At 40.5% G+C, this 14744-nt stretch overlaps 1 protein-coding gene across 1 annotated transcript; it reads right to left on the minus strand.

Moving 5' to 3' along the window:
• Positions 1-527: 527 nt before the first annotated feature.
• Positions 528-14483, minus strand: LOC114303961 (alkaline/neutral invertase A, mitochondrial). Its single transcript, XM_028249142.2, has 6 exons — positions 13665-14483; positions 4109-4268; positions 3766-3977; positions 2696-3189; positions 2353-2401; positions 528-1135 (listed from the first exon to the last, which is right to left on the minus strand). Exons 1-6 carry the CDS (start codon positions 14361-14363, stop codon positions 809-811), a joined length of 1941 nt encoding a protein of 646 aa, XP_028104943.2. The 5' UTR covers positions 14364-14483; the 3' UTR covers positions 528-808.
• Between the last annotated feature and the right edge of the window lie 261 nt (positions 14484-14744).

Raw genomic sequence — 14744 nt, forward strand, 5'->3', positions numbered from 1 at the left:
TTTTCGAACCAAATTTTTTATCTCAAAAAATAAACCCTTTTGTGATCAAATTATTTTGTTCCTAAAAGTGTATTCATTAGTAACATTTTCAAAATTTTGTTGTTAAAAGCTTTATTTTTGACTTTTCTGAATGATCTTTTAGCAACTATCCTCATAATGATAAAAATTAATCCTTAAATGTCTTTTACAACAAAGAGACCAAAAAATTTGATTTCTATAACTCTTATATTTTGTAGTGTAATGATATTTGCGTAGATGCCAACTATCGAACGGATAGGATTTGCTCGAACATCAATCATCGAACCAATATGGGTTCCGTAGGAATAGGGTTCGCGACAGTATCGGTGGTAAAGAGTTTGCAGAGGTAGAGGTGGAATAAATCCACCAATTAAATCAGAAACTACTAACAAAAAAACATTTATCCAGAAGAGAAATAAAATGAAGCAAAATTATCCACAAACATAATACGGCCACAAAAACTACTTTGCTAGACAACATATCAAAAAAGAGCAGAAGCTGCATCAAAATTTTGGAGAAAATGTAAATGTGTAGTAACTGTTACGTAATATTTATACATACAGATGATCAAAAGGAGCCACATTACTATTTTTTGGCTCTCCGAAAAACAGTTATTCAATCTTCTAGCACTGATCAACTTGTGTAATTGATCAGGCAACAAATCAATGAATATTCTACACTAAAATGTTACAAAAACAGACGGTTTTTATGTGAAATTTTCTGCTAAGAAAATGCTATCGACAAACTTTATTTCCCTATGTTTATGCAGTGGGGTTTGTACAAAAGAATTTTAAACAAGAATTTGAGACTTTGCCGCACCTCGAGAGCATTTTTTGCGGCCAGATTTGCTAAGAGCACATACACAAATCTCTAGAAGTTCATAGTCTTCCTCCCAGAATAAAAGAGAAGCCATCTCTGGATTTTCCAAAAGCATTTTTGAAGTCAGGTACCCAGCAATTGACCATGTTTGGTAAAGTCGAGCTTGCTTTCCTATAAATTTTCCGTTTCTTGTGTCATAATATTCAGGCCAACAATCCACCACAAGCCTCTTCTCAGCCAAGTCAAGTGCTCTCCTTGCAAGTTCCGGCCTGCCCATCTTCATGCAGGCTAATGTGAACTGAAAATAATTATTGAAAGGAAAAAGAAAAAGAAAAAGAAAAAAGAATAGTTAGAAAAGAATTATGAGCTAAAACAGGGCTAATGAACCTGCCACCCCAAGACCTACCCGCGGAAAAGAAAGCATTTTCTTAAACTAAGCAGGTTAATGTCCATCTCTAATTAGGTTTAACTAGTTATTTGGTTCAAATTTGGCATGTCACAATAGACTGAAAATGCATTTTCTTTTTTATATTCTCATCCCTTCTCTGTATAGACCTGTGTTACATGGATTCTTATATTTCTTTCAAAGTACCCATGTCTACTGGATATGACAATGTAAGGAAGGTTCCGCGAGATGTGTCTGACACCTCTACCCAATTTAGACACTTCATTGTCTAAGTTTTTACAATGTTTAAAAGAGAAGAAACTTACATTTTGTAGTAATAAACATTTCGAGCCTCTCACCTAAATGAGAGAGAAATTCTATATTTTTTCAAAATCCTATTTAATTTCAAGTACATTTATATATAATTTAAAACATCTTATCCATGACTATTATAAAATATACAATATATGTGGCCACCATGTATTCCCATACCATATCCAACTTTTTGATGCATATCCCAATATCCTAAAAATTGGGTTTATAAAGATCGGACACTTGAACACACACCCACACCCGATGCTGATACTCGAGTCCATGTAACATAGGTATATACAAACATGCACCTGAAAATGGTTAATTTCCTGTATAATCATACTTTTATCCCAAACATCATAAATTCACAATGTTTAAAGAATATAATATTTCTTAAATTTCATTATTTCCTATTTTTTAGGTACATGATTATTCTTTGAGACTAATGTATTTCCATTTTTACCCTAAATTTCATCACATTATTTACTTTAGTAAGCCAGAAAGTTGGAATCAGCGAACCATTAACATGACCCTTTTCAATATTGGGCCCCTGTTTCGTTTATGATAAAAATGAATCATACAGCAGACAAACTACCGCGAAAATGGAAGGGCAGAGTTCGAGCATGAATCATTTTCCATCAAGAGGTTGATATCAAAAGCAAAAAGATAGATTAACGAAAGTGGACCCAATGAGGAAAACAGGTGTATTAATTATTGGGGCACCATAATAGTTGCTGTGAACTCCCTAATATAAAAAAGATTAGCATTCAATGAAAAATCCCACCATACATATAAACTAGCATCAAATCCAAAATTACCTGCCATAGAAGGGTTGGCCAAGATCCCCCATTGTGATAAGACCAAGGGCTGCAAGAGTCAATGAAATGATAATCAATATTAATGATTTACACGATTCCATAAGGGTGCATGCATATATATATAGGAAAATGATATGCTTATACAGAATTTCTGTACAGAATTCATAACAAAAATGATGTGACAGTGGTATTTGTGAAATTATAAGAATAATGGTGGTTTTTTGATTGAAAATGACGTGCCACATAATTCTGTATGAAAATTCTGTTTGTATAACATTAGTCATATAAATATATAGCGAGAGAAAGAGAGAGAGAGAGCATAAAAGTTGTATAGAGAACTCACGTATTCTTTGGGTCACTGCCCGTGATTATATGCCACTCTTCACGTTCCAAAGCAGGGTAACATATCTTAAGAGGCATATGCCCCATAAGGTCATCCCATTTGGCTTCAATCAAATTCAAAATAGATTCATTTTGTTTTGGAGTACCCAAAGACGAAACAATGGACCAGAGATTTCCAAGTGTGAAGAACCTGAAGTCCATGTGAGCTGGCTGTACATTGCCAATCATATAACCACCCTCCTCTGGAATCCAATCCACTAGCCAATGAGGGATTTGTTCGGGGTAAATATTAAACTTGTTAGTGGCATCAGTGGAATATTCCTCCGTCTTATATCTGTAAATCTCATTGACCTTTTTCATATCAACCCAATAATATTCCCTAATGTGAAATGATAACGCACTAAGTCTATTGTTTACGGCTGTCACCAAATTCTTGGATCCATCATCTTTGGAGAGCAATTCCCGGGAGCACCGCAGAGCTGAGTAGAACAAAGCCTGTGAAATCAAAGCTGGCACGCATTAGATAAATCCAGAGCACATAAAACAATTAAAATCTAAAAAGGAGCGCAAGTATATTTAGAAAGTAGGTAACTGCTTCAAAACTATATATGGATACAACATAGTAAACATGCTGTCATGATTTACAGCCTGTCCCAACCTTCAATTTTTAACAAAGTAGACAAGACAAAAGTTTGAAAGAACTCTCAAAGAAAATTGAGAAACCCCATTAATATTCTTCGTATTACATTAGAAAAATGCAGGGCAAGCTAGTTAACTAATGGTGATATAGTTTTATGACAAGCCAAAAAAGTGAAGCCGAGCTAGAGTGAAAGACCTAACAACTTTTCCAACAAATCAAATATATACTTAACTCAGTAATTCAAACATAGAAAACAAACTGGTAATTATTTGAAGCAACCAAAAAATAAAGAAAAAAATGAAACTAACCATTTTATGCAAATGGCATATACATAATTACAACACATAATTGTAGATAGTAATCCTTGACTTTTTTACATACAAGCTATATATGGCAATTTTTTTTACACAACTAAGGAAACATCAACTCACTTGAATCTCAAGCGGATGACCATGGATACCCATCCGTCGGTCTATCATGCAGGAGCCATCAGTGACTAATAGGGAAGGAAACATATCAAATCCATCAGACAGGCACAAGCTTAAAATGAGATGTATGCCTGTCTGGACGTCCACCCTTTCTTGTAGAGTATAGTCACCAGTGATCTTCCCATAAGCACTCAATAAGATAATCCACCACAACCCTATAGATGCACAACATGAAATGAACAGCACAAAAAATAAATAAAATAAAAAATAAATAAATTAGCATCTACTTTTACTTCATAAGAGATGAGTTAATTGGTAGCTTTTTATAAAGGAAAGATATACTTACCAGAGTCTACAGGTGCAACACGGCCAATAGCTGACTCACCAAAATCTGGGTCTAAAACTTCATCAAACTTATTTTCATCAAGAGGCACAGTTCTAACTTTGAAACTTGCTGGCATCAACCCTTGCCCTGGGCTGTAGCAGTCCACTGTTTTCTCCCAACTCTAACAAAAAAACAGGAAAACACTAAAGTTCCACAAATATGAAGAATGAATAGATGGCATATCCCACAAGCAAATATGAAGAATGAATAGATGGCATATCCCACAAGCAATAGAATAAATAGCAGCTCATGTAACATTACAACTAAGTACCTATTTTTTTTTTTGAAACAGCCAAAGATGAAATTTATTGATAATGATCAAGCAAAAACATTGACAAAATCAATAAAAAGACAGAGAGCAGTTGGTAAGGCACCGACACAGAAGAAAGCAAAGAACACCTAGACTCCCAAAACACCAAACAAGCAGCCCCGAAGAGAACAAAACCAGCAACAGCAACCAGCCCATGACAGCAAAGAACAGGACAGAACAGAACCATCCCATGACAGATGGGACCAGCCGTGCCAAACACAGAAGAAAGCATGGAACACCAAGATTTACAACCCCAACTGCATCCCAGCAGCAGGCCAGAGCAACTTTAATGATAAAGATGAACAACAACCCAGAACAGCAACCCATAACAGAACCCAAAACATAACCAGACCAGATCATTATCAGCAGCCCAAAACAGATCTACTCCCCAAACTCGATCTTATTTGCCTCAGATTGGTCAAAAAGTCTTGTACAGAGAAATGAAAATCCTTGAATCTATGTTTCAGCCAAAGTGCAACTCTGATTTTAATCAACTCACACAGGTCCACTAACTGAGGCATAGCAGACTCGAAAATGCACTCATTTCTAAGCTTCCACAGAGACCATAGGACAGCCAAGGGAATGACCTTCCATATCCATTTTTCTTTCCTGTTCAAACTCACACAATCCCACCAGTGAAGTAAATCTTCGACTGAACCTGGAAGAGCTCCCTGCAACTCCCACCACTCCATCATAGCAGCCCAAACCTTCCAAGCAAAATAGCAATGCAGCAAGACATGAGTGGATGATTCAGGCTCAGCTTTACAGAAAACACAGAGAGCAGGAGCAGTAGCTTGAATCACTCCAATTTTCTGTAGAAATTCAGCTGACTTAACTCTGTTTTTCCATGCTAGCCAACAGAAAAATTGAACCTTTGGAGGGGCAAATGAGTTCCAAACAAACTAACAAGAAATAAGAGAGGGACTGAGGGATTCAATTTCATTTTTATAAACAGAGGAGACAGAGAATAGGCCAAATCCTTCAGCCAACCAGACTATTTTGTCCTCCAAACAGACTATTTTGTCCTCCAAAACAGAACATGGATCAGGTGCAGGAACCAGGAGCAAATTGAGCCTACAAACTTCCCTCTCTTCCCACTCATACAACCTTCTTCTGAAATGAAAGTTCCAAGCCCCTGAGTGTACCCTCCTGTCATACATTGATCTCAAGGTTTCCTCCTTCTCCACCACAAATCTGTAAAGAATTGGAAATGCATCTTTCAAGCAGGAATTGCTGCACCATTTATCCTTCCAGAAAATGGTTCTATTACCATCCCCTACCTTGATATGAACATTATTAAGATAGAACACAATCAGACTATTCCTCCTCTGTGGTATAGATATGATACCTTTCCATTCACAAGAGAACCTGCTGGTAGGGAAAGAAGAGGGATACCAACTGTTATCATCCATATTATACTTGCTGCAGATAATTTTTCTCCACAAAGCGTGTCTTTCTCTGAGCCAAATCTCCACCACCATTTTAGTAGCATACAATCATTAACCAGCCTAACTCTCCTAATACCTAATCCCCCTTGCTTCACATTCTTTGTTAAATCATCCCATTTAACCAAGTGAATTGGTTTTCTTGATTCTGACCCTCCCCAAAGGAAATTAGCCTGCAGCTTCTCAAAATCTCTAGCTACCCCTACAGGCATTTTAAATAAAGATAGATAAAACAAAGGCAGCGCAGCAGACACAGATTTTAGAAGAGTGAGCCTTCCTGAGAATGATAGCAGCTTCCTTTTCTAGCCTGCAAGTCTGCTTCTGAATTTATCAAGAATAGGCTTCCAAGTTGACTTCTTATTTGGGTTAGCTCCCAAAGGCAGCCCCAAATACTTCAAAGGGAGAGCCTTGGGTTGACAATGTAATCTTGCTGCAAATGTGGATAAAGACTCCACAGGAACATTGACCCCACACACCAGACTCTTATGATAGTTTATTTTCAACCCAGAGATCAATTCAAAACACCTCAAGACCCTCTTAATATTGCACACCTCTATTTCCTCAGCTTCGCAAAACAAAATCGAATCATCGGCAAGTTGTAGATGTGTTAGCAACACTCCACTAGAACCCACCTTCACCCCTTTAATCAGGCCATGCTGCTGAGCTCTTGACATAAGAATATTGAGGCCCTCAGCCGCTATGTTGAACAAGAATGGAGATAGAGGGTCACCTTGCCTGAAGCCCTTTTGAGAGGAAAACTCCTCTGTTGGTGTCCCATTGACTAACACAGAGAGTTTGACAGAGGAGACACATTCTTTAATCCAACTAATCCATTTTGCTCCAAACCCAAAATTCAAGAGCATAGATGATAAGTAGCACCAATTAACAGAATCAAAGGCCTTTTCAAAATCCAGCTTTATAATCACACCCCTCCTTTTGGTTTTTCTCCAACCATCCACAATTTCATTAGCAATTAAAATACCATCCAAGATGTTTCTACCACCAATGAAAGCTGATTGTGCATCACTGATGATGTGGGAAAGCACTACTTTTAGTCTGCTTGCCAGAACTTTTGCTAAGACTTTATATACCGCGCCAACAAGGCTTATAGGTCTATAGTCAGCAAGCCCAACAGGATTTTCAACCTTAGGAATTAGAGAGATAAAAGAGCTATTAAGCCCCAAGACCAACTTACCATTCTTATGAAAGTCCTTAAAGAACTACAACTAAGTACCTATGCTAGTAGTACACAATATAGAAGCAATATATTTCCAGTATGTGAAACGAAAAGGGAACAGGAACATGTTTGCCACATGATCTAAAATTTGATACGATAAGAGTAGCAATTTAAGGTAGTTCTAGAATAATTTTCTTTTAACAATTAGACATCCAACAAAATATAGTGGTTTTTTTTTTTTTTTTTAATTAATCATTTTACAACACATTTTATGAGCATTATTATAACCCATTTTTACATTTTGTCATGCCACAATCCACTCCATAGATTTTAGATGACTATATTTGATTTTTATCCTCCTAAGAAAATGTTTAATGGAAGTATATTGGAGAAAAAAATATTGGAATAGCTTTGGATCCTTACATGAAGCCACAGTCTGATAGATATACATCTAAATAAATAGGTAAATCTTATTCTTATATGGATAGAAATTCAAATAAATTAAATTTAGCAAGTGCATTTGTCAAGGGTAGAAATATTGCAGACAACATTTCTATTGCCCAATAAATCACTTGTGGTCATGGTAAAAATTTTTGAGGAAATTTCATTCTTAAGTTGGACATGTTGAGAGCCTACGACCGTTCAGAATGAGATTTTTTTGGTGCAAACGAGCAAGAAAGGGAGGATAGGTTGGTTTGAGGACCTGTTGGTCAAAGGTGTAAGATTAGTTTGAGAGAGTGAGAGAAGCTATAGAGTGAGAGAGAGACTCTGAAATGTTTTTATTATATTGTGTGATTTACAAAGAGATGAAGGCTCTCTTTATAGAGAGAGAAAGGGGCATTGGATACCACCATTATCACCGAAAGCAAACACTACTCAATTAACAATATAATGAAGTCTGCTAAAGCTATGCTAAAGCTATTCTAACACCGAAAGCAAACACTATACAATATTCTAACAGCCCCCCGCAAACTCAAGGAGGGAAAGCATCAACCAAGTTGAGTTTGGAAACAAGATCATTGAAGCGGCCAGGAGGATGAGCCTTAGTGAAGATATCAGCGGGTTGATCGACTGAAGCAATAGGAAGAAGATGAACAGTTCCACAGGTGACATGCTGGCGAATAAAATGACAATCAATCTCAATATGTTTGGTGCGATCATGAAAAACATCATTGTGAGCAATCTGAATGGCACTCTGATTGTCACAGTAGAGAGGCGTAGGAGCAGATGAAGAAACACCCATATCAGCAAGGAGCCAGCGAAGCCAGAGAAGTTCTTGAGTAGTATCCGCAAGAGCTCGGTATTCAGCTTCGGTGCTAGAGCGGGCAGTGAGGGATTGTTTTTTGCTACGCCAAGCAAGAAGAGAATCCCCTAAGAAGAAACAGAAGCCCGTGGTGGAGCGTCGATCCGTAGGATCCCCAGCCCAATCAGCATCAGAAAAGGCACGTAGGTCAAGAGAGGAAGAAGCCGAGAAGTGAAGACCATGGAACATAGTGCCTTTGAGGTAGCGAAGGATACGGAGTAGAGCAGTATAGTGGGGAGTGCGAGGAGCCGACATGTACTGACTGACAATGTGAACAGCATAGGCAATGTCAGGACGAGTGACTGTGAGATAGACAAGACTGCCGACGAGCTGGCGATAAAGAGTAGCATCAGAGAGAAGAGTCCCATCGAGAGGAGTGAGACGAATCTGGGGATCAACCGGAGTAGAGGCAGTTTTGCAATCAGTAAGACCAGCTCGAGCCAGAAGATCGGATGCATATTTGGCCTGGGACAAATAGGAACCAGTAGAATCATGAGAGACTTCAAGGCCTAAGAAGTAGTTAAGAGTACCCAGGTCCTTCATCTCAAACTGTTGGTGGAGAAATTGTTTGAGGTGGAGAATACCAGCTTGATCATCACCAGTGATAATCATATCATCCACATACAGAAGAAGAAGAGTAGTACCATGAGAAGTAGTCCGTATAAAAAGAGCAGAGTCATAGGAGCTAGAGGTGAATCCGAAGTCATGAATGGTAGAACTGAACTTAGCAAACCAAGCACGAGGCGCTTGCTTGAGACCATAGAGAGCACGCTGTAGTTTGCAAACCTGATGAGGTTGAAAAGTGGACCCAGGTGGGGGTTGCATGTAGACCTCTTCAAGAAGATGACCATTGAGGAAAGCATTTTTGACATCCATCTGAAAGAGCCCCCAGTGGCGAGCAGTAGCAACAGCAAGTAAACTGCGAACAGAGGTAAGCCGAGCAACAGGAGAGAATGTCTCCTCATAATCAATGCCATATTCTTGGTTGAAACCCTTGGCAACAAGACGAGCTTTGTAGCGTTCAATAGAGCCATCAGAATGTGTTTTGATTTTGTAAACCCATTTGCAGCCAATCGCAGTCTTGCCAGGAGGAAGATCAACAAGATCCCAAGTATGAGCTTTGTCCAAGGCATGGAGTTCATCAGTCATAGCTTGCTGCCAAAGAGGATTAGTACAAGCCTCACGATAGGAGGTAGGTTCATAAGTAGAGAAGGCAGCAGATCCAACAATATAATCACGAAGATGAATAGGGGGTTGAGTTACCCGGCGGGGTCGACCCGTAGGAGGATCGGTGGGAGGAAGAGTCGGTGGAGAAGGAGGTGTGGCAACCAGAGGTAGACCTTCAGGTAGAGCAGGCTGGACAGGATCAGGGGTGAGCAAGGGCGTCTCGATGGAGGAGGAACCTGTATCAAATTCAGCAGAGAAAAGATCGATGGAAGGATTAGTAAACAGTGCAGTAGTGGAAAGTCCGGGTAAGTGAAAGGAGGATAGCGAGGAAAACATTTGGTGTTCCCAGAAAACGACATGGCGGGAGATACGAAGACGTTTAGAGAGAGGATCCCAACAGCGAAAACCTTTATGTTCAATTCCATACCCAAGAAAGCAACAAAGACGAGAGCGAGGTTCAAGCTTGGTGTGTTCATGGGATTGAAGTAAAACAAAACAAGCAGAGCCAAAAACCCGGAGATTGGCGTAAGGAGGGGGAGTGCCATGCAGACGTTCAAAGGGAGTTTGATTATGGATGACAGGGGTAGGAGCACAGTTGATAGTGTAAACAGCAGTGAGAGCAGCTTCTCCCCAAAAGTTTTCAGGACAGGAAGAAGAGAGAAGGAGAGCGCGAGTAGTGTCAAGAATATGTCTATGTTTCCGTTCAGCGCGGCCATTTTGCTGGGACGTGCCAGCACAAGAACGATGAGGCAGTGTACCATGATGCTGAAGAAAGGAAAGGAAATCTGAATCCCGATATTCCATAGCATTGTCAGAGCGAAAAATTTTGATGGTTTTGGAGAATTGGGTGTGAACCATTTGTGCAAATCGATAATAAATGTGTTTAAGTTCAGACCTATTTTTCATGAGAAAAAGCCAAGTAAACCGGGAAAAATCATCAATAAAAACAACAAAATAGCGGGATCCCCCCATAGTAGTAGTAGGGGAGGGCCCCCAAATATCCGAATGTATAAGATCAAAAGGGGCAAGAGAAACAGAAGTACTCTTATTAAATGATAAAGCAGGTTGTTTGGCAAGTTGACAGGGTATACAATCGAAATTATCGGGAATTACATGACCCAACTGTCCACTAGAAACCAAAGACCTTAAACGAGTAACAGAAATATGCCCTAAGCGACAATGCCAAAGATGAAAGGGAGATAATAAGGAAGTAGATGTAGGAGCAGCAATCTGAGGAGAGGCAGGAACATGAAGGTGAATGAGTTCATAGAGACGTCCACGCTTACGGCCGATCCCAATAGTCTGCCCTGTCTGAGGGTCCTGTACCAAACAATCAGTAGCAGAAAAGGTGACAGTTAGACCAAGTTCACATAATTGACCAATGGAAATAAGGTTTAAGGTAAGAGCAGGGATATGATAAACGTGAGGTAGAGATAAAGAAGAGGTGGAAACAGTACCAACATGACGAACAGACATGAGGGAACCATCAGCAGTATGTATTGAGGGAATATGAGGAGATGAAGATAAAGAAGAAAAGATAGTAGAACTGGAGGTCATATGATTACAACAGGCAGAGTCAAAATACCAAGAAGAGTTACCTGGGATGACAGACAAAGCAGTAGGAGGAGGTGTACCAGATGAGGAGAGAAGTTGTTTGAGCATGGCCTCTACATCCGTTGGAGAAAAGTGAGGGGTAGATGGAGCAGGTGACTCAGAGAACCCTACAGAGGGGGCAGTGTCAGGGTGATGAGACTGATTCCCGGAAGCAGCAGCAGCAGTGTGATAAGACTGATTCCCGGAAGCAGAAGTAGCAGTGTGATGAGACTGGTTGCCGGAACGATGAAAACTTCCCCGGGAAGAGCCACCGCGAGAGGAGTGGCTATTGGAGGATGAGCGAGATGGATTGCGAAAACAATCCTGTTGCAGATGTCCAGGACCAAGTTTGTTGCAGTAGCGGCAGGATCTGACGGGGCAATTGACCAGGAGATGGGTTGAAGGAAGGCCCCGATTCTGACAATAGAGGCAAGCAGTTGTCCGCTGGGTAAATGATGGCCGGGACGGAGGAGTGGCAAGAACAGAGTCCACATGATGAGTTTGAAGAGTACCTAGACGAGTCTCCTCTGATAGCAACTCAGAAATGGCTTGTTCAAGAGTGGGCAAGGGATGGCGATGAAGCAGAGAGGCACGTACGGGCTCAAAAGAGGGGGTAAGAGCCATGAGAAATTGCACCAACCTCTGCTGGTTGCGATGGTTAGTAAATAAAACTGCATCTTCGGGGTCATGCCAGGTTGGTTCTGAAAGAGCAAGCTGATCCCAAACAGAGTATATTTGAGAAAGGAAGTCATTAATGGACTGAGTGGATTCTTGACGCATGCGGTGAAGTTGGTTCTGAAGTTGATATTGATGGGCAAGACCAGTAGTCTGGTATCGTTCTTTCAAAAAATCCCAGATGTCTTTCGCAGGAGTAGTTACAGAGTCAAGCTGAAACCGGCCAAATTGAAGACTGATAGAGGTAACAGAGGTATTACGAAACCAGGTAATGATTTGGTAATTCTTACTGTCCCATTCCTCAAGTCGGTCTTCATATGTAGCAGTAAGAACAGGAGTTTCAGTAGTGGCACTGTCTTTGACTGGTTTAGTCACATCCCCGGTGACAATTCGCCAGAGCTTCTTGCCTTTAAGAAAGGAAGACATGGCTTGGGCCCACAGAACATAGTTTGAACCATTCAGAATAACGGAAATGGGATGGGAGGTGTCAAGACGATCCATAATACTAGTTAAGTAGGATTAAAGCAACAGGAAGAGACCTGTAGGAGCAAAATTTGGTAAAACAGAGTGTACCAGTGAGTCCGGAAGGTCGAAAATAGCCAGAAAAGGCTGCTGGACAGAGATGATGTCAGCGATGATGTCAGCGGCGCACGTTAGCAGAGTGCAGGGAGGAGCACATTAGCAGAAAGGCGGCGGCGCACGGTAGCGAAACAGGCGCAGGCGCGGCGCACAATAGCCGTTTTGGCGCACGCGGGTGCAATGTAGTGAAGCGGCGCACGAAAGGCGCACGATAGCAGGCGCGGCGTACGGGAGTGGCAGGGCTGACGTCAGCCGCGGTTGTGTGGGCGCGTGGAGGCGCGTGGCGGAGGTGAGTGGCAACAGATGGCGCGTGCGGGCGCGTGTGAGAGTGGTGGCGGAGCTGGTGACGCGCAGAAGGTAAAGGCGGCGCGTGTGGGCGCGTGGAGGGTGTTCTGAGAACGGGCTAGGTGCCGTTGGAATCGTGAGAAAATTCCGAGCGTTTTGATGTATGCCACTGTGTACGGGACTAAACACAAAAATTGAAAATTGCCAGAAATGTAACACTGGGCTCTGATACCATGTAAGATTAGTTTGAGAGAGTGAGAGAAGCTATAGAGTGAGAGAGAGACTCTGAAATGTTTTTATTATATTGTGTGATTTACAAAGAGATGAAGGCTCTCTTTATAGAGAGAGAAAGGGGCATTGGATACCACCATTATCACCGAAAGCAAACACTACTCAATTAACAATATAATGAAGTATGCTAAAGCTATGCTAAAGCTATTCTAACACCGAAAGCAAACACTATACAATATTCTAACAAAAGGAAAGGGGATCCTTATTCCGGGATATGTCGCAAGAGTGTCATGTACGGTTCCTTGCAGAACGGACCACATATCAGGCCCAACGAGAGTGGTCCCCAGAGCTACATCCCTACTCACCTGGTCCATGCACATTGCTCTCTCCAGAAGGTTGGCCACCTATTCTGGATCTTCCCATTTTTAAGAAGATCACAGGCTTGATCCGGTTTAGTATCAAGGTGATTCTTTGTTGGTTTCTATACGTATGGGTCCATGCAACATTTCCACGATACCGTTATGATCAATTAATGGGACTCGGCCAGAAAGTGTTTAGAACATAAGTATACCACATTTTGGAAACGTGCATTCCAAACAAAACATATATCACAACAATATTGGCTTCTTCTTTTTTTGTGGGTAACATAGTGCACAACCTAGAGATTTACAAGGCTTTTAAATGATGAAATATCACCAAATGTTAAAACATACATAGAGATAACAATATAGAATTCAAACAACATAATTTACCTGCAATTGCAAGGTATCAAGAAGGAAATTTCTCACAATCTCTGCCTCTCCTTTAAGCAAGAAAGCCAAGGCAGACGGAACGAAATCGCGAATGAAGACCTGATCGTAGTTAAGCGGTTGCTTGTCAGCCGGATCATTCGCCGCCATTGTCCCAATTGGGCTCCCACAATATGTCACAACCGCATTCCTCAATAACTTCCATGCCTCCCTCTCAATATCAGACTCTTGTTTACCATCATTCAAACCTTTTGAATTCTCATTAGTCACATTTTGACCATCATTTTCTACCCTAAATTCCTCATCTCTCTCTGTATTTTCAACTATTGAAGGGTTCACATTCACACCACCCTGAACATATATCCTGTCAAAACTCTTTTCATTCACATGGGTACCAATTGAACTTGAAAAATTTCTACAATTCAATGCAATACCACCATTACAAGTGCTAGAGAAAACACTAGATTGGTCCCAACAGGCACAAAACGGTTTCTGGGTTCGATCGAAAACGCATCGAAAACGCAAAATTTGAGGCGAGAAGGGATGGAATTTACGGGTTTGGTGAAAATTGAATGTAGAATTTGATGGGACATTAGTGGAATGGTGGCATTTGGGAGATGGGAAGGCGAAAAAAGCAGTGTTTCGGCGGTGGATGAGGATTCTGGAACAGGGTTTCATGGTCATGAAGGTGGTTGTGTGCATGACAAAGAATCAGAATTAGGAGGAGAAAGATACACAGAAAATCTGTGTACATTAAGGTGATTATAATCTGGGAAATTCGAGAGTTTTTTAAGCTTTTTTGTTTTGACGTTAGAAGGGGGAGAGAGAGAGAGAGAAGAAGAAGAGTAATGGCTGAATTTCATGGCGCGTGCCTTTTTATAAGCAGAGAGACTGTCTTGGAAAAGAAATATTTACACAGTGCCGCTTAAAAAAGTGTCCGTTTTTAATTTTTTTTTTTGATATTTGAGCTCCCATTATTTTTTATTATTATTATTTTTATTATTACCTTAATATAAAATTTTTATTGTATCTCCATTTTAACTTTCCAAACTCTTCTTCCACCTTCACCTATTACTATAATTG

This window comes from Camellia sinensis, chromosome 5, assembly GCF_055761805.1.
Source record: "Camellia sinensis isolate YWXY chromosome 5, ASM5576180v1, whole genome shotgun sequence".
In the NCBI taxonomy this organism is placed as follows: Eukaryota; Viridiplantae; Streptophyta; class Magnoliopsida; order Ericales; family Theaceae; genus Camellia; species Camellia sinensis.